General features: G+C 52.3%; 1 protein-coding gene across 4 annotated transcripts; it reads left to right on the top strand.

Moving 5' to 3' along the window:
- The first annotated feature begins 7,127 nt into the window (after window positions 1-7,127).
- Window positions 7,128-19,115, top strand: LOC102564568 (E3 ubiquitin-protein ligase TRIM39). Of its 4 annotated transcripts, XM_059714939.1 has the most exons (7): window positions 7,128-7,607; window positions 8,822-8,917; window positions 15,473-15,712; window positions 15,916-15,938; window positions 16,479-16,594; window positions 17,667-17,726; window positions 18,086-19,115. In XM_059714939.1, exons 3-7 carry the CDS (start codon window positions 15,704-15,706, stop codon window positions 18,604-18,606), a joined length of 729 nt encoding a protein of 242 aa, XP_059570922.1. In that variant the 5' UTR covers window positions 7,128-7,607; window positions 8,822-8,917; window positions 15,473-15,703; the 3' UTR covers window positions 18,607-19,115. The 4 variants fall into 4 exon arrangements, 3 of the variants coding, with proteins under 3 accessions (XP_059570922.1, XP_059570921.1, XP_059570923.1); XM_059714938.1 differs by lacking the exons at window positions 7,128-7,607; window positions 8,822-8,917 and having other exon boundaries at window positions 14,787-15,712; XR_009455655.1 differs by lacking the exons at window positions 7,128-7,607; window positions 8,822-8,917; window positions 18,086-19,115 and having other exon boundaries at window positions 14,777-15,712; window positions 17,591-18,079.
- The last annotated feature ends 3,715 nt before the right edge of the window (window positions 19,116-22,830 follow it).

Raw genomic sequence — 22,830 nt, 5'->3', positions numbered from 1 at the left:
TCTGCACTGAGCTCCCCTGGGTCTGTGGTTGTTACATTTCTCCCCCCACGCCTCTGCCTGCACCTGCAGCTCCCTCCATCTCTCTCCTCAGAGAGGAGGCCCCAGTGGAGGCAGCGCAAGGAAGTGCCAAGGCAGCTTCTGCAGCCACAGCCCCAGCAGCAGGGGTGGAGCTGTCCCGGCATGGTAGTGGAGTCTCGGGGGCTCAAGACCAAGGCAGGTCCCAGCCCGTAGCCTGAACCGGAGGTCTAACATCTGTGCCCCTTTCCCCTGCAGAGGCTCTGCCGTCCAAGCTGGAGAAGGGCAGGGGGAAACCACAGGGATTATACACAAAGGTTAAGCGCTGGGGGAGCTGGTCCCGGCATTAGCAGAACGATCCCACAGAACCCACGGCCGCCCCTGGACAAGAGTCAAACCCTTTCCCAGCCCAGCACCAAAACCCCCAGTGTTAGGACCTTGGGCTGAGATTTTCCTACCTATGGATTTGCTGCCAACTCCTCCCTGTCCCCGGGCAGGGCTCTCCCCAGTGCCAGGCTGAGGAGCTGTGGGGCATCTGTGCTTGGCCTCAGGGCTGGGGCGGGCGAGGAACCTGCGATTCTCTCCGCCAGTGACGGTGACTCCGGATCCAGACACAGCGCACCACCAGCTCGTCGTGTCTGCAGATGGGGGAAGTGTGAGACAGGCAGAAACATGGCAGCATCTGCCCAACAATCCTGAGAGATTTGACACTCAGTGCTGTGTGCTCGGCCGTGGGGGATTCACCTCGGGGAGACTGGTGGGTGGTGGAGGGGGGTGAGGGGGGATGGTGGGCCGTGGGGGTGGCCAGAGAGTCTGTGAGGAGGAAGGGATGGATCAGATTTAGCCCCGAGGAGTGGGTCTGGGGTGTGTGATACTGGAGGGGTCGGTTCCAGGCTCTCACGGCCCCTGCTCGCACCCCCTTGCCCCTGCGCCGGGCGCCCAGGCAGGTGCGGGTCTGTCTGAACTATACAGCGGGGCTGGTGTCATTTTTCAATGCTGACACCAAGGCCCTGATCTTCACCTTCCCGCCGGCCTTGTTCGCTGGGGACACAATCCGGCCCTGGCTCTGGGTCTTTGCGGTGGGACCTGAGCTCAGACTGTGCCACTGAGTGGGGGAAAGATGGGGAAGAGCCAGGGAATGGGCCCCCACATGGGGAAATGGCTGCTCTGGCTTCCCATTCTCCATAACCCCGGAGGACCCTCTCTCCCAGCCCCCGTCCCCTCCTCTATGCCCCTGGGAGCTGCCCAGGTGAAAGGTGCCATCTGCACAGACAAGCCCATCCCGTTGCAGCGGGTGGCCCCAGGCTGGTCTGTCCCTGCACTCAGTGACTGTGGAGGACTCAAGCGAGGCCACCAGAATGGACACTTGGGGACGCCGCTAGCTTTGGGCCACCACCCCCTCCAGTGCCAGCAGCTCAGGGCTGGGGCTCAGGACACAGCACCTCTGGGTGCCTTTGCCCAGATCCCTGCTGTGGCTGTGGGGGGGCTGCCTGGGCTTGGAGCCTGAGCCTGGCCAGGCACTGCCTGTGGAAAGCTGCTGGGCAGGTTTGTGCTGGTTTGTGCTTGAGTTGGTTTGTCCTGTGCAGCAAAGGCCCCTGGCCTTGGGCTTCTCAGAGCTGGAAGAGTTTCACTCGGGGCAGGAGCCTCCCTGCATCTGGCTCCTCTGACCCTTGTAGTTCCTGGCCCTGGGCCCCTGGTGGCTTCACATCCATTGAAATCTCAATAAACATCTACACTGAGGTTTTGTAATGGCTTTGTCTCCTGGGCCTTCACTTCCCCTTCTCTCTCCCTGTATCCCCGCTGTGCTGGCTTCTGTCCCCTTGCTCTGGCTCATACAACAGGATGTCCCCTGTGGGATGGACACTGCTTTTCCTTGGCCTGGTCTTTGATCTTGGCCTTCTTCAAAACCAGGCAACTCAAGTAACAAAGCTGGGAGAAGCCTCTATTTGCCCAAAGCCTTTTCAGTTCACTCTGGCAGCCCAGCCGGGCTGTGTGTGGGGCAGGAAATCCACTGACCTTCACTTCAGATGTTTTACACCTCTGGGATATGTTACTGAATGAGGTCAGGCAAGATGCCAGGGACTTTCCATTACTGTGGAGCTGAGCCCACAACACCAAGCAGAGCCTTGGAAATGGTATCAAATATGGCTGGACAGGAGACAAAGAGAAGCAGGACCTGAAGGGTGGAGCTATTTCTCCCAGCCCCGATCTTATCACCCTCACTTCCATGTCGGGACCTGACTCGAGAGGTTCCTGAAGGATGCCGTGGAAGCCGAATACATCAATGACCTAAAGGCAAAACCTAAGCAGGGCAAAATCTTATAGGTCACCTCAAAGTAGGATGCCAGCAACCTCTTCATGCCATGCAGGAATATCATGTACTTCTCAGACTGGTCCTTCATCCACAGGGTCCTGTCTCAATTGCCTCCTGAGGTGTGGGGCTGAGAGTGAGAGCCTGCCCCATGTCCTGCAAACCTATCAATTCTTCCACAATGCCATCCAGGACCAGTAGTTGAAGGTCATCTGTACACGGTGCTCAATTGGCAGCGTGTAATTAGGTGTGCTGGAATGTAGTTTTTGCCCTCTGGGCCCTAGTTTGACAGCCAAAGCTTATTTTAATATCTGTGCCCATATGTTGTCTCCTCACCCATTTCTGAGTATTTTCCCCTAGATCTTTTAAGACCTGTTCCAATAAGATTTGATCAGCTAGCTTCTCTCTATCATAGACTACCGTTTTGAGCCATTTATTCAATAAATCTCTTAAGTAATTGCAAAAGGATTCTGGGCCTTTTATTTTCTTTCTGCTTTCTGGATCTGAACAATTGATGATAATGTTCAGGGGTTATTTCTACATGGTACAATATGACTGCTTTAACTCCTAGCGTAATCCACCACCTCCTCTCTTGTCTAAATGACACTGCTTACAGAAAACAGTGTAACTTAGATTGATTCCATCTTGGGTGTTTTGAATGTCTGTACCTAGCTGATCACTTTGAAACTTAAGCTAAGCTCAGGCTTACTCACAAAAGTTAAAATACAGAATACTGATGCTAACTGCATAATGCAAGAGGATGCGAGTTCATGCCTAGGCCATCTGAGAAGGAATAATGAGGTATCTCTTCCAGCTTATCTTGCTATATTCAGGATAATTTCAAGCAGGCTCCTAGTTGTCTAGTGTGTAACCGTGTGAAATGTCTATCCTTGTTTAATTAGTATGGCAAATATTTCTTTCGCAATTATCTCGTGTTTATATGCAGGAAGAGACATTCTCCATAGGTGACAGGTGTCTCCTCATGATTTAGTTTTGCTTTTGTTCTTCTCTCATAATTTACCTTGTTTTCCAAGGACAGGTATGTTTTTCCTAGTTGTTAATCAGTTTCTTGATATGTTCCAAACTGGATAACCTCTTGTCACTGAAGAAGATAACTCATTCAAATTAGAAATTTCTAATAACGAATAATGAGCAGGTTGATTAACAGGATTTTCCTGTCAATTGCTGCTTAGGACTGTCTCTTAATTTGCACAACTAAAAGAATGCTTTAAAGATGCTAAATTAAGGGTATAAAAAGGCAGTAAAACAGCAAACAGCGCATGCACTTCAAAAGTCAGAAATCTCTCTGACACCAGTTGCTGATGCGCCCAACTTACTTGAAAAGTTGAAGAGAAACAGACCGCCTCTTCATCACTTGTTTGGTAAAAAAAATCATCACCTTATAGCTAATTACTGGACTTTGATTTGGTTTGAGCTCACTTGGCTTGATTTTGAATACTAGTAAATAAAGCCTTTCTGTCACTCATCAAACAAGGTGTCGTGTCAATCCCTGGGCTAGTCCAAAATCCTAAATTCTTATTTGCTAACACTAGCCCACATGCTCAGCCTTGCTCCAGCCCTGGTCCTAACTTCCCTCAGCCTACATTTTGCCCAGGATAGTTCAGTTATGTATCCTCAATTCAAGATCCATTTCACAGTTTTCCTGACTTCCAGGCCATATTGTTTTCTATTCAATGGACTTGTCATTGAGAGTCTGCACCTCCCTGCTGGTTGTAGAGATGCTTTGTGGTACATCCCCAGAGCCTGTTCATGTTCCTCCAACCTGATAGCCCTGCTGGGCAGGAGCTGGCTCCACAATGCAGCTGGAAGCTAGTTGCTTGCTGCTCAGGCTGTATTAAGTGCACACACTATTCAGTGCTGCAGCTTCCAGGCTTGGGGTGCGCTGTACTGAGAGCTTCTGGTCCAGCCTGCGCACATGGAGTTTCCTGGTGTCACACTCACTGCACACCGTCAGGCAGCCCTCTCGGTTATGGTGTGGGGAAAGACTAGCTTCCACCCTCAAAGGTAAGCTGACCCAAGGAGTTTTACTTCCCTCGGCACACGAGTTTCCCATTCGGCCTTTCAGCCCTGCCAGCTGCCCCCCTTGGACCATCATCTGTGACTGGGTTCAGTCCTCTAGGGCAGAGCTGCTGGTGATTGCCAGTGCCCTGTCTCTTTTTCTCTTCTGGCTGCTTACCTCCAGGGGCTCCTCCCCCGTGGCATTCATGTTGGTCTTCCCTGCTGCATTGTCTTTTCCCAAATTCTTATCGCTTCAGGCCACAAAGACCTGTCTCCTCAAGGGCCCTTGTAGGTTTGTTTGTCCCACAGCCAAAAGGCAAGGGCTCCTTGTTCTACTTGTCACCCCCAAGCAGGGGTCTGCTTCCACCAGTCAGAGGTCATGTGGCCCTTCCTGCTGCTGGGCTGGGTCAAGCTGCTGCAGCCTGTGAACAGGAGCCTTCGCCTTTTCCTTGGAGGCTGGGCAGGACGGAGGGGGTCTGCCACACCTGCTCCTGGTTTCTAGGGGCTATAATGGCTGGGGGCCGTGAGAGCCAGTTACTCCTTGCACATCTATACCCCACTGAGCTGTGGAAGGGTCTGGAGATCCTGGCTTGGGACTAGAACAGACCAGCTGCCTGGGCTGTGGGGGTTGCTCTGAGGGTGTTGCTCACACATGGGGTTTCATGGCATGGTGAGTGGAGCCAGGCAGCCTGGGGAGGTCCAAGAGGTGAGTTAGGGCCCAGCAAGCACCCAAAAGGAGGGACCAGTTTAGGTCAGCTAGTGATGTCTAGAATACCTTGGGCAAGAAGATAAAATAATACAATTAGATCTACAGGGATGTACCCAAGTCCCCACTGGGTTCCCCAGCTAGCCAGGCTCACTGAAGGCCTGCCCAACCAGAAGGGCTTGTCATGCACCCAGAAGACATCCAGGCTGGGGCTGTGATAGACTCCAGAGGCCAGCGAGTTCCAGAGCTGAGGGGTGACTGCGGAGAAAGAGCCCCCATGGACTTGCCCTAAGCAAGCTGGGTGCACTGAGTGCCTTCACAGGCGGTTGCTTTGGGTTGACCGTAGTGATCAAGGGAAGAGGTGGGCCTTTAGATATATAGAGCCCAGGGCTTTTAGGGCTTTCTAGACCCCAAACTAGGATTACCATGTGTCTGGGTATTCCTGGACATGTTGTCTTTTTGGGTCCTCTGACCTCCATCCAGGTGGTTTTTTGAAATACAAAATGTCTGGAATTTCCTTTGCTAGCCCTTTTTCGACATGGATGGTGGTAGGAACACGAACTTCATCTCCAGGCTTGCCTTGTGGCAAGCATATTGGGGGGCCAAGTTTTCTGTTTCCTGTGGGAAAAATGAGGATAAATGTGGTGCCACTTGTGGCAAATGGAAGCAGGGGCACCATGTGTGTCTGTGCGTGCCCGCGGCCAGCACACAGCCAGTCAGGGTAGTGGGAGCAGCCCCCGCAGCTGCATACAGGTAAGTCTGTGGGGGGCGAGAGTTGGACTGCCTGGGGTTTGGGGACTCTCCAAGGCCCCCATACTGGGGGGCTCTGTGTGTGTGTGTGTGTGTGTGTGTGTGTGTGTGTGTGTGTGTGTATGTGTGGGGACAGGTGATGGGGCTGCAGCAGGGCAGGGGGACAGGGAGAGGCACCTGCCCCTCCAACACTGGGGCTCTTTGGGGGTGGTGGGGAGCTGCGTCGCTGGGCTGGCCAGGAGATGCTGCCCAGGGTGGCAGCCATGGCCAGTTCTCCTGAGGCGGCGCTGGAGCCCAGCCCGAGATGGGGAGTGCCACAGGACTCTGCTCCTCCTCGTTCCAGCTTCTGCCAGAGTCAGTCTCATGCCGTTGCCTCCTGCATGAGCCAGAGCTGCTGCACAGAGGGCTGTGAGTGAGGAGTGAGGGGCACCAGCAGGGCCAGAGGGCTGCAGGTCAGAGCCAAGGGACAGCAGGTCGGGAGTGAGGGGCACCAGCAGGGACTGTGGGGCAGGGGACTGTGGTTTGGGAGTGAGAGGCAACGGCAGGGCCAGAGGTCATGGGTCGGGAGTGAGGGTCAGCAGCAGGGATGGGAGGTTGCAGTTTGGGACTGAGGGGCGCCAGCATCGCTCAGGGGGGTGAGGGATTGTAGTTCAGGAGTGAGAGGCACCAACAGGGCCAGGGGTCTGTGGGTTGGGAGTGAGGGGCAGAAGTAGGGACAAGGGGCTGCAGGCTGGGAGTGAGGGGCACTGGCAGAGCCAGGGGGCTGTGGGTTGGGAATGAGATGTCCCCCCGACAGGTGTCCCGTTTTTTTGGAACTGGAAATATAGCAACCCTATCCAGAACAGCACCTTGAACTGTGCCCAGAAACCCACTGGAAGCCAGTGCAGACTGGCGCACCAGTGATGTGCTCCCACTAAGTGACCACCGTCAGAAGGCAGCCGCCATGTTCTACCCTAACCATAGCTTGCAGGTGGCCACGGAGGGCAGCCCCACAGAGCGCACAAGGCCATTGTCCAACTACAAGGTTGAAAAGGTGGGGAGGGGATGGATATGACTTTTTAGACAGTTCTCAGCCCCCAGATAACAGCCCTGGCAGCCCTAAAAAGCTCTTGGCTGACAGCAGCTGCACTGAGAAGTGCTGGGTGTGTTGAATGATTTGGTAGGGGCTTAAAATACTTTTCCTGTTGTTTCCATTGGAGTTGTCCCCAGCTGCCTCTCCACAAAGGGTTAACAGATTCCGCAGCAATCCAAGGGCTGGATCTTGACCCCAGGCTCCTGCCAGCTCAGCAACAATCCAGTCATTCCCAGAAAGGAAACGCCCCAGTGTGACCTGAGCTCTGAGCTCAGGTAAGCGAAACTAGCCCTGTCACCTCCCTGCTCCCAGCCATGGCTGCTGCAAGCTCTGTACAAAACCTCCGGGATGAAGCGACCTGCTCTGTCTGCCTGGACTTCTTCAGGGATCCAGTAATGATCATGGGCTGTGCGCACAACTTCTGCCGAGCCTGCATCACCCAGTGCTGGGAGGGGGCCAAGACAGATGTCACCTGTCCTCAGTGCAGACAGACCTTTCCCCAGAGGACCCTGGGCCCAAACAGGCAGCTGGCAAGTGTGATAGAAATAGCCAAACAACTGAGTGTGCAGGCAGTGAAAGGGGCAGGAGGGGAGTGGGTGTGTGAGGAGCACAGGGAGGCTCTGAAGCTCTTCTGCAAAACAGACCAGATACTGATGTGTGTGATCTGCCGAGAGTCCCGGGTGCACTGAGCTCACCCCGCGGCTCCCGTTCAGGAGGCTGCCCAGCAGTACAAGGTATGGGGCGTGGGCGCGGGTCAGAATGAACAGATGAGGCTGGTTTAAGCTTTCTCAAAATCAGGGGTGAGCAATTCTTTTGGCTGTCAAGCCACTTAGGGAGTTTTGTGGGCTGGGTCAGCACCCCCACCCCAACCCAACAACAGCTCACCAAAACTTCCTAAGTGGCACTGCTCTGCATTGGACTGGATGGGTAGGATGGAGCCATGGGTGGGCAGGAAGCAGCATCCAGGATCAGGAGGGTTGCTCAGGACTGGGGCTGGAATAGCGGGGCTGTGACAGTGTGGGGCCAGGGCCTGGGGCAGAGCCACAATCTGCTCCCTGCACTCTTGTCACAGGCACTGTGAGCCGTATTTTGCCCCAGCCCTGCTCTAAACTGTGTCACTGCTCCCAGGGTGTGGACACAGGAACACCTGGAACAAAAGGGGCCTGTATCACAGGGGCAACAGCTGGTATACTCCTATTGTTATGTGTCAAGAAGCTCAGAATGATTCAGATATAGCAAGCCTGCTCCAGCTTGAACCCTAGATGAAGGAGCACTAAAGTTGGAGCAGGTTTGCTATATTTGAATTGTCCCACTGCTGCCTTTCCACTTTGGTGGTGGCTGAAGTGAATTTTGTTCACGTGCAGCCAAAGAAATTTAAGTCCTTACTATGGGAAGGTGGCAGTGGGGGGTGGTGTGTGACATGCATCAGCAGGTTGCCCTGGAAGAAAGTGTCAGGCTGGGAAGGGACCTGTCTCGCCTACTTCCCAACAGGCTCCTGGTCAAAAGGACCTGACCCATGACCCGGTCCTGCACTGCTCATCTAGCCCACAAGGCCAAATGAGTTTGACACCCCTGCAGTAAAGGAATGTGACTGGTAGTTGCCCCGAGTGTCTGTCACTCGTTTCCCCCAAACACAAGCAGTAACTGTCCCTGAATACAAAGCTTCCTGAGCCCCCAGAGAAGGCTGCGCTGTGGTCTGAGCCCCTGGCTTCTGGCTCTTGTGCAGCCCAGCATTGTTCCTCTTGTGGTCCTTGATTCAGTGAACGACTACGTAAGAAGAGCAGCAACAGTACAGGGGAAAAATCGAGTAGATAGTATCAAATCCTTTTGTCACCAAAAGTCATCGGGCTCGTATGCAGGCAGCAATCTCGGTTGTGGGTGTGGAGAAAAGACTCCATCTCCTCCACTCATAAAAGAAAACTGACCCAAGGGATTTTCCTTCCTTCAGGAGCAAATTCAGGCTCGTCTGGAGATTTTAAGGGAAGAGAGAAAGAGGCTTGAAGCACTGAGAGCGAATGAAAGGCAGAAACACCAGGAATATCAGGTCAGTGCTCGTGGCTAGTAGTGAGGAGACAGCCTGGAGGAAGGGGAAAGGGTCTCCTGCTCTACAATTGTGCTGAAACTGTGTGTTGTCTTCTGACTCTGTTTCACTGTGTGCTGGCAGGTGCACACACCCAGGCTTTAGCTGTGGTGACAGGGAAGGTTTGTAGGAGGGAAACCCTCCACGTCTCCCATATGTAAGGGGCTTCCCCTTAGGGCTGCAGAGAAAACCTTCCCAAGAGGAAAAGAGTGCGCAGAAGAGAGGCGGGACCAGAGATGCTGAACAGCCCCAACTTCTGATACAGGCTGTGGGAGCTCTGGGGGTTCCCGTCTTCAGGCAATCAGGCCCACAGGGTGCTCACCAGGCCTGTGCGAATAGGTAAGTATTCGATTTGGGTTCAGATTCAGTTGATTCGGAGGACAGTGATTTGATTAGGAGATTCAGATCACTGTCCCAAATTGATTCGGCCGAATTGGTTTCATAGATTTCATAGACATTAGGGCTGGAAGGGACCTCGGAAGATCATCAAGTCCAGCCCCCTGCCCAAAGGGCAGGAAGTCAGCTGTGGTCACAGGATCCCAGCAAGATGAGCATCCAGTTTCATCTTGAAGGTGTTCAATGAAGGCGCTTGAACTACCTCCGGTGGCAGGCTGTTCCAGACCTTGGCGGCTCAGACAGTAAAGAAATTCTTCCTTATGTCCAGCCTGAAACGATCTTGTAGTAGTGTGTGACCATTTCAGAAGATTCGGCATTAATTTGGCCATAGAGTATAATGGGGAATCACTGAAATACCTATAACATCATTTTTTGTCTGATTTGGATAAAAATTGCAGAGATGGTAGCCTCTTCTGAGGGCATGAAGCCTGCCAAGTTTCAAGAAGATAGGTGCAGGGTTTTCTGGAAAACTGCACCTCCAAGTCTTGAAAGCAAAACTTGTGTCGCATGTGTGTGGTTAAGGCACAGCAGGGTGAAAACTGCAGGCATGCTAGGCCCTGCTGCGGCCATGAAGCCTGCCAGCTTTCAAGGAAATAGGTGCAGGGGGTTTGGGGAAACTGCATCTCAGGCTGCTGACAGGCAAAACTAGTGACATGGGTGGGTGACACTGCATGTATGTATGTGTGTGTGCGTGTGTGTTAAGGAGCACCCTTGCTGGGGCATCTTCATGACACAGTAGTGTGTCCCAATGAGGTCTCCTTCTCCCCTACAGCCTCAGTCCAGTCCACCACTTTAAATAACAACAGGAAAGCACAGCAGTGCACTGCAGCACAATAGCACCAGCAGCATCTCAGGCAGTCATACTGTCACAAACTAGAGCCGTTTTTTCTTCTCCTGCAGCTGCCAGAGAACTCTCCCTGCCAGCCCTGTGGCTTAGATATGCCTACTGCTCAGGGCCCTGCGTTCTTCTGGTCAGCTGACCGGGGACAGGTGCTAGGGGTGTTGGTCTAAGGACATAGCACTGGCAGACAAGGTCTTTTGGGTCAAGCCGATATCTTTTAGTAGACCAAATGAATAGCTAGAGAAAGCCGGGACAGTGAGGGGTTGTGTTTTGATTTTTATGGAGAGGGGTTGTCCGATGGGTCTAAGCGGCTTATGGTTACTGAAATGTGAATTTTTATAAAGGAATTGAATAGTAGAAATAGAGATGTTGTTTTGGATATGTAAATGATGTGTTACTTGTGGTGTGTGATGGGTTATGTTGCATTGTGGGGGGGAGAAGGGGGATGTAGCAGCGCAGGTAAAAGTGCAGAGGTACCTGGGGAGTCAGATGTCCGGCAGGTTGTAGTGTATCATAAATCCAATGTCTATATTGAGTCCATGACTTTCTGTACCTAGGAGGCTGATGAAGTGAAGTTCATAGGCCTGGCTCTGAAAAGTGGTTTGTAAATTCAAACAAGCACTGAACCTTGCTAACCTCATCATCAAAACTGAAGCCAACTTTCTACAGCTCAAAACACAAAACTTGCCAACAATCTCCAGTACCCCCACAAATTGCACACCAGAATCTATCAAAGACAGCAATACCCAACTACCTGTGGAGGCACATTCCTCACAAAAAAAAAACTACTCGGTCTCTCAAGCCTGATCCTGAAAGGGAATTTACAAACCACTTTTCAGAGCCAGGCCTATGAACTTCTCTTCATCAGCCTCCTAGGCAGTAGGTACAGAGACTCAGAGACCCAATATAGACATTGGATTTATGACACACTACAAGCTGTTGGGCATCTAACTTCACCGGTACCTCTCTACCTTTACCTGCGCTGCTACATTCCCCTTCCTTCCCCTCCATCCAACCCATGTCCAGCGATGGAGGGTTTTGGTGCTGCCTGTGCACATGCTCCTCTTCACCCTCGGGTCATACATGCCTACCAGTATATGGACTGTACTGGACCGCAAGGGATCCAGCTGTCTCCTGATGCTCTCCTTCAGCCACCTCACCAGTGCCTGCACCTGTGGTGACAGCAGCTTGCCCCAGCCAGGAACATTGATCCCCTGGAACTTCTCCAATTGTTTCTCAAGTTCCCTCACTATGAGGATCACCTGGCTGAGAAGGGCATCGCCAGCCCTGAGGGTCTTGGTGGCCTCAAGGAAGGGCTTGAGGACCACCAAGATCTGGGAGATGGTATCCCACTCAGCTCTGTTAAGGGGACTGCTGATCCCAGTCTCCCCGAGCACAGTCATCTCATGGATGGCTTTCTGCTGCTTCACCAACCTTTCCAGCATTGGGTATGTGGAGTTCCACTGAGTCTCCACATCCTGCATGATTTTGTGCTGTGGGATGCTCAGCTCTCAGTTTCTCCCACAGCATCTTGCCCCCCTTGATGCTGCAGTGGAAGTAGCCCACCACCTTCCTGCATTTTGAAATGAGCTGGGTGGTAGTGACAGCCCCCTCCAAGGCATCCCTGACTATAAGGTGCAGCTTGTGCTCCACACAGCAGATGCCAACAAAGTTGGCATCATGGATGACCTTGACCATATTGGCCCCATTGTCGGTGACCATGAACCCATGGGTGAGCTCACCCTGCTCAATGAGCCACCCCTGTACAATGTGGTTCATTGCCACGATGATCTCCCTTGCCATGTGGGACTCATCCATCGCCTCGGCTTGAAGGAGAATCTAACGACAGCCTGACTGATCACACCAGTGCCTTGTGAGGCAGAAGTAGGTGTAATCACCACCCTGGCTGCTCCAGATGTTGGAGGTGAAGTGTAAGGTTACCTGTGGCCCTGCCTTGTGCAGCTCCTCCCTCAAGTACTCCCTGCATACCTCATACAGGGAGGGCACCACCATCCTGCTGAAGGTGGTACATGAGGCGACTTGGTAGGATGTGGCCACGAGCACCATGAGCCACCTGAACCCTGGCTCAACTAGGGAGAAGGGCTGGCCATTCACAGCAAACATCTCCCTAATGCCCTGGGTGATCTCGCTTGCCCTTGCAATGCACCCCACTTTGTCTGCAGCTTTCTCCCACTGCTCCAGGGTGGTCTGCCTCTGCTTTGGGGGGACAGGGGCTTTAGAGCGAATGAGAGACTTCCCTTTGGGCTCACTCCCACTGATGTCAGGCTGAGGAGGAAGAAGGGCAAGGGGGTGCTACCTCCTCAGATGCAGCAGCATTGCTGTGGTGATGAAGTGTTTCACCTTCTTGCCCTGACTGATCTGCCCTTGGCAGTGCTGGCAGATAGCATACCTGGGATCATTTGCCACCTCAAAATGATCCCACACTATGCTAATCCCGCTGCTTCTGGGTGGAGGGTGGAGATCCTGCCTCTATCTCCCTCCTCAACAGGCAGAAGAACAACAACAGGTGAAGCTGACTCAGCTGAGCCACTTGCCTCCACAACCTCCTTTGAGGTGCCTTCCTGACAAGGAGACCTAGGTCTAGGGGAACTTGGAGGGGTGTGGAGCACAAAGTCAGATTCCCCCTCAGTCCCCAGAATTTCTTCAGCTACGGTGCTCAGGTCCCCTGGTTCGAGATCCAGCTCCTCTGGCAGTGGGAGGCTCATGCTGGGAGATGAAAGTGGGTGGAGACAGTGATTCTGCCACCGGTCCCTATTTCTGGGGTTTAGGGGAGGTGGTGCAGGTGCAGGTGCAGGGACAGGTACTGCTCCCACCTCCTTGCTTCCACTGGCAGCAGAAGACTCATGGCTGCCAGGAAAGAGGATGTGTCTACATTGGCAGGGGGGAGGGAAGGACTTGCAGCTCTTGCTCTCCCCCTACCCCCTCTAGCCCTTCTCCCTCCTCTGCCAGAAGCCCTGACACCTGCCTTTCCAGCACATTTCATATTAATCTTTCCTGTGCTGCAAAATGTGTGTGTGTGTGTAACTAACTAATAATAGAATATATGCCTTCTTCTTCTTCTCCTCTGTGTCCGACTTCTTTTGTGTCTGACTTCTTTTGTGTTGTGTTTACTGTTCTGTATTGTGTAGTGTGAAATAATATCTCCTCCTCCTCCTCCTCCTCCTCCTCTCTGACTTCTGTTGTGTTAACCTGTATTTGACTTCTGTGCTGACACTGGATTTGGACCCTGCACCTATACCTTTGTTCCAGGCAGGCACAACCCTCAGACCAACCATAACACCTGCTAGTCGATAATAGACAAGTTTATTGATACAGAGTAAGAACAAAAAGGCAACAATACAAACAATTCTATATCTACCTATCCTAGGGCTGTCATTAGAGTCAAAGTACGTCTGGTCAGGATGCAGGCTGCACTCTGAGGCTGTCTCTTAGGGGTCAGCAGTCTGGAGGTGGGATGCCGAGACCCACAGCCCCCCTCCAGTGGGGTGCATGAGACAGGCTATTGGTATGCCTTCAGACCATGGTAACCTCGGGGACCCTTCCCGGGGGACAGGGATGGGGATGGGGACCCCTCTCGGAGTAAAACAGGGAGGGCTGGGACAAAGGGAGGGATCCTTTGTTAATCTCAAGTCTCTGCTTTTGTATTCTCCTTCCCCTTGATGATTCCTGATGAGTCTTTATCCATGGCTGTCTCTGGTTAGCTGTTTCTCTGTGGTCACACGTCCACATAGCCTTCTGGGCCTTCTCCTAATTTGGTCTGTTCCCCCCAAACCAGGACATAGGTCCCCCTGCTCCCTGATGCCTTGTTGCTGGTGTCACTTATCTTGTGTTATGGGATAGTATGGTACATACTTCCTTTGGTTCCCAGGCTGTTTCCTAGACTATGTCCTTGTTGGTCTTTTGCTAGACAGCCTGTCTGCTTCCAGGGCCATGAGAAGCTGTGTGTGTGTCTCCCAAGCTCTTTAGAAATCCATTTAATCCCTGCTGCCCATCTTGACCCCTTATTATGTACATATCTATACCTATAAGCTAATTCCCCCCAAAATAGACTTTGTATATAATTTCTAAGCCAACAGTCTGTAGTCTAGTTGTAACTGTGATTAATAATAATAAGTATATATAATTTGATCTCTTCTATGACTCTCTGACTTCTTTGTTATGTTAATCTGAATCTCTGACGTCTTCTTCTGTGTTGTGTTTACTGTTGTGTGTGTATTGCATAACTAAAATAATCTCTTCTTCTGTGACTGAGTGTCTGACTTCTGTGTTGTATTAGTCTGAATCTCTGTCTGACTTCTTCTGTGTTGTTTTTAGTCTGTATGTAACTTTTCTGGAACGGGCTCCCAAGGGAGGTGGTGCTCTCCCCTACCCTGGGGGTCTTCAAGAGGAGGTTGGATATGCATCTAGCTGGGGTCATCTAGACCCAGCACTCTTTCCTGCCTGTGCAGGGGTCAGACTCGATGATCTATTGAGGTCCCTTCCAACCCTAACATCTATGAATCTATAACTAATAATATTAACAACTATATATAATCTCTTCTTATTCTATGAATGTCTGACTTCTGTGTTGTAATAATATCTGACTTCTTTTATGATGTATGTGTGTGTAATGTGTGCTTCCCTGCACAGTGGATCATACTGCCAGGGAAAACACAGCTTTCTTTTTTAAAAGTTTTGGGAAAAAAACACAAAAACAAATATAAATTGAAAGAAATGGATTGGATAGGGATAAGTAGAGGGATTCTAGTTAGTAAGCTAAGCTATACCCTATCCTTTCAAAAAACAAAAAGTAGCAGGAGACTGACTAGGAACCCAAGCCAGTCCAGGACCTTTCAGACGTTGTTGTTTAGGCAGAAACAGCTCACAAAAGGGACAGAAAGGCAGCAGACAGAGGTGTATATACTGTTTCTACATCCCTCCCCCCAAGCACTGTGATTGGAAGAGGACTCAGAGAGAGATCGCAGTCACTGGATAGCTAGAGATGTTAGTCCTTCTCCCCCAGTCCTCCTCCATCTTCTCAGTTTCTATTCTCCTGAAAGACCATCTCCAAATCTTTTCTGAATTGATTCAGAGCCCCGAATTGATTCAGATGTTTTTTGTCTCCTGATTCGATTCAGATTCGGCCTCTGAATCAGGCTGAATATTCTCCCAATTGAATCATGGACTGAAGCTTCACATAGTCCTAGTGCTTACACAGTGTTCCCTGGCCTTCCCCTCCCCAGCCTGCCCTCCCTAATCTGGTTTCTTTTTGTTTATGACAGAAAAAGGCAGCAGCTGAGAGGCACAAGATTGTGGCTGAATTTGAGCAACTGCACTGGTTTCTGAAGGAAAAAGAGTATCTGCTATTGGCCAAGCTGGAAGAGCTGGAGGGGGAGATTGAGAGGAGTCAGGACAAAAAGGCGACCAAACTCACTGGAGAGATTTACGATCTGGACAGCCTGATCAGGGAGCTGGAGGGAAAGTGCCAGCAGGGAGCCAGTGATCTTCTGCAGATGGGGAAGGTAACTCCTCTGATTGCTGCCCTGGGCAATAAAAGGTCTTAATTGTGGGCCTGTGGGAGTTCATAGGTTGTGGTTTGCAAAGGTGCCAATCGTCCCTAGGTGCTTGTGTCCTTCACCCTACCCCAGTCCTCCCAGAACAGGAGGGTCCTGAGCATGTAACATGTAGCCCTGAGCTCTCTCTCTCCTCTTTTTCTCCCCTCCAGGACATCAGGATCACAATGAGCAGGTAGGTCGCTCCACCTCATTCCCATGCAGGCAGGGAAGATGATCACATCTTCCCAGGACACCAGAGGACAGCACATAACCACATTTGTATACAGGCCTTTACTGAAGGTCCAATGCTGATGTTGTTCCCCCTTTAAGATAAGCTCCAGGACAATCCTTGGGGTGGAAAGGACTAGCCTCTGCTATTCTAGGGGGAATCTGCACTCCTGGGCAGTGGCTGCTTAAGGGTGGTAGGGCTGGAATAGGGGCCTTTCACTTTTTTGGCCCCTGGAGAATCACCCTGGCCACTAGAGCTTGAGCCAGCTGGGCGTGAAATCTCAGCTCCTTTCTGATCCCAGGACATATTATGGACAGGTTAGAGTTGAACACCATTACTCGACCCCTACTGAGGGCACTGGCAATGCCACTGTCTGTCTGTCCTTGCTCTGGGGCTGCATTACATGGAGATACTCAGTCTCCAGGTCCATTCATCTAGCTAGGTTTGGTACTATGAAGTGAGTTACAAAAAGAGAATAGATTAACGTGAAATTGTTCTTCCCAGGTGCGAGAAGGGGCAGGTCCAGCTGCCAGCAGAGATTTCCCCAGAAATAGAAACAAGACTCGAGAACTTGTCTGAAAAAACTCTAACTGTAAAGGAGACTATGAGGCAGTTTCAAGGTACTGAGAAGAGGTTTGTGAAAGGCAATAGGGAAATGTCCCTGTTCAGGGGAGGACACAGGCTCTGAGCAGTTGCTTTTATTTGGAACCTGAATCTTTTACATGAGGAAGAGAAACTGAACATGCTGGGCTGATATTGCAGGTTGCGGGAATGAAGTGTTGTGGCAAGGGCCTCCCTATGCCCTTGGCCAAATCACTGATGAACTTGGGCTCCTCAGGGGTCCTCTTTGTCTGAGCTGCAGAGCCCCTGCTGCTCCAGGGCTGCTCAGTGTGGGCACCTGCAGCTTGGGGTGTAGAGGGAGCTGCAGGCCCCTGCCTCACTGACAGCCAGACCCCAGAGCCTCAAGTCTGGCCACCAAAGATAACAGCCTAAATTAAAGGACAGGCAGGTTTTCTGGTTTGGAGCCTGCTGACTTGGCCTCAGGGGGCATAAGGGAAACTGTAAGCTCCTCTCTCAAACTGAAGAATCCCTAAACCCAGAAACCTCTTTCCCAACACCTGCAGGTGCAGGGAGAGTGTCTGAGGGGGCAGGAGAGGAGCTGGGAGGGAGCAGAACAGGGAGGCGAGGGGTGGCCTGGGTGAAGCTGCATCTCTGAAATTCTGCACCCCCACGGGAGTGGATGGTGACTCAGGATGGACCCCTGGACTTCCTCAGCCAGTGTGAGGCCTTGACTGACCCCTCAGCCAGTGAATGAGGGAGTTGCAAACTTTATCCCCTTAGCCAAGGGTTCCCCACAACTCCACCACTTTCCCTTCTTTGGCACTGAGTGCCTTCTCCCCAGTGCCTAAAGGGCCAGGATGGGCTCTGCACCGAGCTCCCCTGGGTCCGTGGCTGTTACATTCCTCCCTCCACGCCTCTGCCTGCACCTGCAGCTCCCTCTGTTCCTGTCTTGGGAGAGGAGGCCCTGATGGAGGGGAGCAGGAAGGTGACAGGGGAGCTTCTGCAGCCACAGTCCCAACAGCAGGGACAGGAACTGCCCCAGTGTCTCTGCTCAGTCTCAGGGACTCAGGACCAAGCTGTAGCATGAACTACACACTGGAGGTCTTATGTCTGTGCCCCTTTTCCCTGAAGAGGTTCTGCCATCTAAGCTGGAGAAGGGCAGAGAGAAACCACAGGGACAGCCCAGAAAGGGTAAGCACTGGGGGAGCTGGTCCTGGCATTAACAGAACGATCCCACAACCCACGGCCGCCCCTTGCACAAGAGTCAAACTCTCTCCCAGCCCAGCACCAAAACCCGCCGTGCTAGGACCTTGGGCGTTGGGCTGGGATTTTCCTACCTATGGATTTGCTGCCACCTCCTCCCTGTTCCCTGGGCAGGGCTCTCCCCAGTGCCAGGCTGAGGAGTTGCGGGGCCATCTGTGCTCAGCCTCTAGGGCCCAGGGCAGAGGCAGCCACTGGGGCCCAGGACAGGGCTGCTGGGGAGGGTGAGGAATGGCCCCGTCTGCCCCCGGGGCTGAGCTCTGCTCTGACGCTGCGATTCTCTCTGCCAGTGACGGTGACTTTGGATCCAGACATGGCTCATCCCTGTCTCATTGTGTCTGCGGATCGGAGAAGTGTGAGATCGGCAGAAACACAGTATTGGCTGCCCAACAGTCCTGACAGATTTCATGTGAACCAGTGTGCGCTGGGCCGTGAGAGATTCATGTCAGGGAGACACTGGTGGGACGTGAAGGTGGAGGTGGGGGAATGGTGGGCCGTGGGGGTGGCCAGAGAGTCTGGGAGGAGGAAGGGAGAGATCAGATATAGCCCCGAGGAGGAGGTCTGGGGTGTGCTGTGCTGGGGGGGTGAGTTCTTTGCTCTCACTCCTCTTGTTTTCGTCTCCCTGTCCCGGTGCCGGGTGCCCAGCAGGGTGCGGGTTGCTCTGGACTGTGAACAGGAGCAGGTGTCGTTTCTTGATGTTGACACCAAGGCCCTGATCTTCACCTTGCCGCTGGACTCGTTCACTGGGGACACAATCTGGCCCTGGCTCTGGGTCTGCGGGGCAGGATCCAAGCTCAGACTGTGCCACTGAGTGTGTGCGTGGGGTGGGGGGAGGAAAGCCCAGGGAATGAAACGTCCCACATCGGGAAATGAGCCATTCTGGCTTCCTATTCTCTGACCCCAGATGAACCCCCTCTCCCAGCCCCCGTCCCCTCCTCTATGTCCCTGGGAGCTGCCCAGGTGAAAGGTGCCGTCTGCACAGACAAGCCCGTCCCATTGCAGCGGGTGACCCCAGGCCGGTCTGCCCCTACACTCGGTGGCTCTGGAGAACTCGAGCGAGGCCACCAGAATGGACACTTAGGGACGTTGCCAGCTTTGGGGCCACCACCCCCTCCAGTGCCAGCAGCTTGAGCTGGTTTTTCATGTGCAGAAAAGGCCCCTGGACTGGGGGTTTCTAAGCTGGAAGAGTTTCACTCAGGGCAGGCACCTTCCTGCCTCCGGCTCCTCTAACACCACCAGTTCCCTTGTATAGCCCAGCCATGGGCCCCTGGTGGTTTCTCATCCACAGAAATCTCAATAAACATCTCAACTGGCTTTGTCTCCTGGGCCTTCACTCCCTCTTTTTTCTCTCTCCATCTCTCCTGCACTGGCTTCTGTCCCCTTGTTCTAGCTCATACATCAGGATGTCCCTTGTGGGATGGACATTGCTTTTCCTTGTCCTAGTCTTGGACCATGGCCTTCTTCAAAAGGAGGCAACTCAAGTAATAAAGCTGGGTGAAGTTTTTTGGATGCCAGATAAAATGGGTAACTGGACAGTCCTTGCTGACCAGAATTGTGTGAGACAGTCTGCTTGTAAGCTCCATGTAGGCATTTCTGGATATGGAATTGTTGTTTGTTGTCACCAGACTCATTGCACTTTCACACAGCAAGTTATTCCTATTGGGCATAACGCCAACCATACAGCTGCAATCCAAATGAACTGTTCCTGTAATCTTTTCAAGTGGAGAATTACATCTCCCATTTTTACTGGATATTGGATAACTAGATATATGCAACATGGCTGCGTACTTCTTTCTGGAAATCCCACTGTGGGCAATAGAGCTGTGCATAGTTATTTCATGGATCTTACTGGAAATATTTTTAGTGTACAGTGTAATCATACTCATGGAAATATTCTAGACAGCAGTGGGACTTGGTGCAATCAAACCTGTGGCAACTGTACCAGATCTGTTTTTATGATGGAGACCACATGCTAGACATCTAGCCTCTTTTCCCTGCAGCTCACAACTCCCAGGCCTGGAGGGTGGCCCTCGTCCTCCACGCCAGGCTGCTCTCTCACCTGCAGTGGGCTTCGGGGGGGTCGCTGTGCCCTGAAACAGGACTCCACAATGCAGGGCTTCTGGGGCCTCTGGATCAGCCCTGTTGGCTGGCTCAGTAGCCTGATCACCATCTGGCTCTCTGGGCTCAACCTTTTGCTATGGGTCAGAGGCCTGGGCTATCTCACGAAGCACCAGGCTCAGTCCGCTCCCAGACCCTCCATGCAACGTCTCCTGCACCGAGCTCCCAGCCTCGTTCCAGGGGTTGAGGACCTGAGCCGCCCAAGTGCTCCAAAGGTCCTACTCTGTGCACCGGCCTGTGCACCGTGTCTCCTGCCGCACGCCAGATGTTGCAGACCCAAGCCACCTCATGCAGCTCCCAGGGTCTGGACACCATGTGCCGTGCTGCACACTGAGAGGCTAGCTGCTGGAGCCGTCTGACGTTCCCCGCTGATGGAAGTCTTCAGGGGCGCTTCTGGGCTGCTGCTTCACCCTGCTGAGCAGCTCTCGTCAGCTCTTCTAAGTCCCACTCTTCTCTCTTCTCTCTCCCAGACATGTTCCCTGTGCCGGGCCCGCAGCTCCTTTTATACTGTCCAGGGCTCCGCCCCTGAAGTCTTCCAGCCCTCAGTGTTGCAGTCTTCAATCAGGTCCAGGGGGAGGAGGGGGACACAATACGACTCCTCTCCCCCTCCCCTCAGGCAAGGGACTTGACTGCACTCCTCTTGCTGCCTCCTGATTGGGGGATGAGCTCCACCAATCAAAACAGCAAGATTTCAAGCCTGGGACTCAACCCAAGCTCCAAAAGGCAAGCCTGCTACACCTGTAAGGGGAAACATTAGTTTGGTAGCATCTTTGCTTGTGTCAGGGTAGGCCCTGAGGGGGCCAGCTGCCAAGCAGGAAGTGTATGCTATGCCTCTCCCTGATCCTGCTTCATTGAATTTTTGGCCAAAGATGATAAATGGAGGAAAAGGATTGTCATCATGGTGAAGCCTTGTGTAGCTGTGCACATCTGCATTGACAGCCCAAAGCTCAACAAGAGTGTGGGACATGAACACTGCCCCATGCCAAGGAGGGAACCCCTTCTGGCCAGCTGCAAGAGGCGACAGTCTTCAGCAAAGTCAATGCCAATTCAGGTGCCTGGCAGATCCCTATCTCAGCAGTGCTCTGCTCTCTCAATATTCATGCCTTCCTTTAGGAGACTGTAGCAGGATCCACTGCTAGTAGCAATAGTAAGGCCCCCTCGTGGCCACTCTAATCTAGCTCCTACCATTCTGTTCTCACTGCAGCTACCACCCTGTCCTCGCCTGTTATGCCTTTGGTTGTTGTTATAGCTCTGGGAGGCTGCCTCCAGAGAACCAGAATGTGGTCCTGGATGCCTGGTCCTGCATTGTCTCTCAGGCTCTGAGAGCCAGGTCTTGGTTCACTGGACCTCTGGCAGCTGTCAACTCAACAATAATATAATATAAACCCCTCTATGGGGTGCCATCAGTGGCTCCTTGCCTCCCCTTCAGTCTCTCACACACCTCACATCCTCAACAGCAAACAGAGCCAGACACAAAGGCTCTCCCCCTGACTTCTCAGTTTTGCTGACATCTCCCAGCTTTGGCCCTTCTAGGCCTACTCACAGTTCCCAGTCTCCTGTCTTGCTTCTCCACTCTGCACAGGGAGCTCCTCCCGCTAGCACAGCCAGGGTCAGCCTCCAGGTCTCCTGGACTGCTTCTCTCTGCTCCTAGCAGTGAGCTCTTCCCTCCAGCTCTGCTGCTAGCTGTTCATCACCTGGGGTTTTTCAGCTTTCTACATTTAGTGCCCAGCTGTACTCTCAGGGCCTTGGTGTGCATTCATTTTAGGCTTCTCCTGGAGCTCTTAACTACTGAATGATCCCACCCATTAACTCCTGAAACCAGTTTTAAGTACACTTTAGGCAGCTTAAGTTATGCCATTCCAGTCCATTAATGCAGGCGTGGACAAAATATGGCCTGTGGGCTGTATCCTGTCTACCAATTAAAGCTATCCAGCCTGCAGATAAGTTTATGGTAGATGGCCTCAGGGCGACTGCTGGCACTGGGGGAGAAATTGTGCTAAAATGTGGACTACCTTAACGGATTATAAGTCAATTTTTGGATGCCAGATAAAAAAGATAACTGGACAGTCCTTGCTGATCACAACTGTGTGGGACACTCTGTTTGTAAGTTGAACTTAACCGTTTCTGGATTGTTGTTTGTTGTGATCAAATGTATGGAACTTTTCACAGCACGGTATTCATATTGAGCATAACACAATCCATATGGCTGCATCCTGAATGAACCATTCCTGCAATATTTTCAACTGGAGAATTCCTACTCTCATTTTTACTGGACACTAGATAATTATAGTTGTGCAATATCGTTCGGTACTTGTTTCTGGAAATCCCACTGTGGACAATAGAGCTACGCTTTGTTATTTGGTGGATCCTGCTGGAAATATTCTTAGTGTACAACATAACCAAATTTATGGAAATATTCTAGATAGCAATGGGACTTGGTACAATCAAACATATGGCAACTGTAATGGATTTGTTTTTATGACCAATACCACCTACTGGAAATGTTCCCTCTAAGGAGTAGCAGTCCATGAGCATGATGCTTCGGTCCGTGAGTGCACTGCTTTGGTCCGTGAGCATGCCGCTTCAGTCTCACCTCCCCCTTTCGGCATGGCGTGGTCTGCTGGTAAGTGTCCCAAAGTAAGTGTCCAGGTGGGAGCAGGCAGGGTTCGGCCACCACCCTTCTCCATGTTAACTGAGGTGGGGGAGTGGTAACTGCTCCTCTGCTGCTACATTTCTGGATCCATGGGGAGCCCAGTGGGTCAGGTAGCATGACCCTGTGTGCTAAATTGGGCATGTGGGGCTGGAGTGACAAAAGACCCAATCTGGGCATGTGGGGCTAGGCATAGGCAGTGTAAAGCCGAATCTGGGTGCCCGGGACCCAACCCCATGTACGGACCCCAGAAGGGGCCTGGTCCAC

The sequence above is a fragment of the Alligator mississippiensis genome, chromosome 11, assembly GCF_030867095.1.
Source record: "Alligator mississippiensis isolate rAllMis1 chromosome 11, rAllMis1, whole genome shotgun sequence".
NCBI lineage: Eukaryota > Metazoa > Chordata > Crocodylia > Alligatoridae > Alligator > Alligator mississippiensis.
The sequence above is the reverse complement of the archived record's forward strand: the minus strand, read 5'-3'. Positions and strand labels throughout refer to the sequence as shown.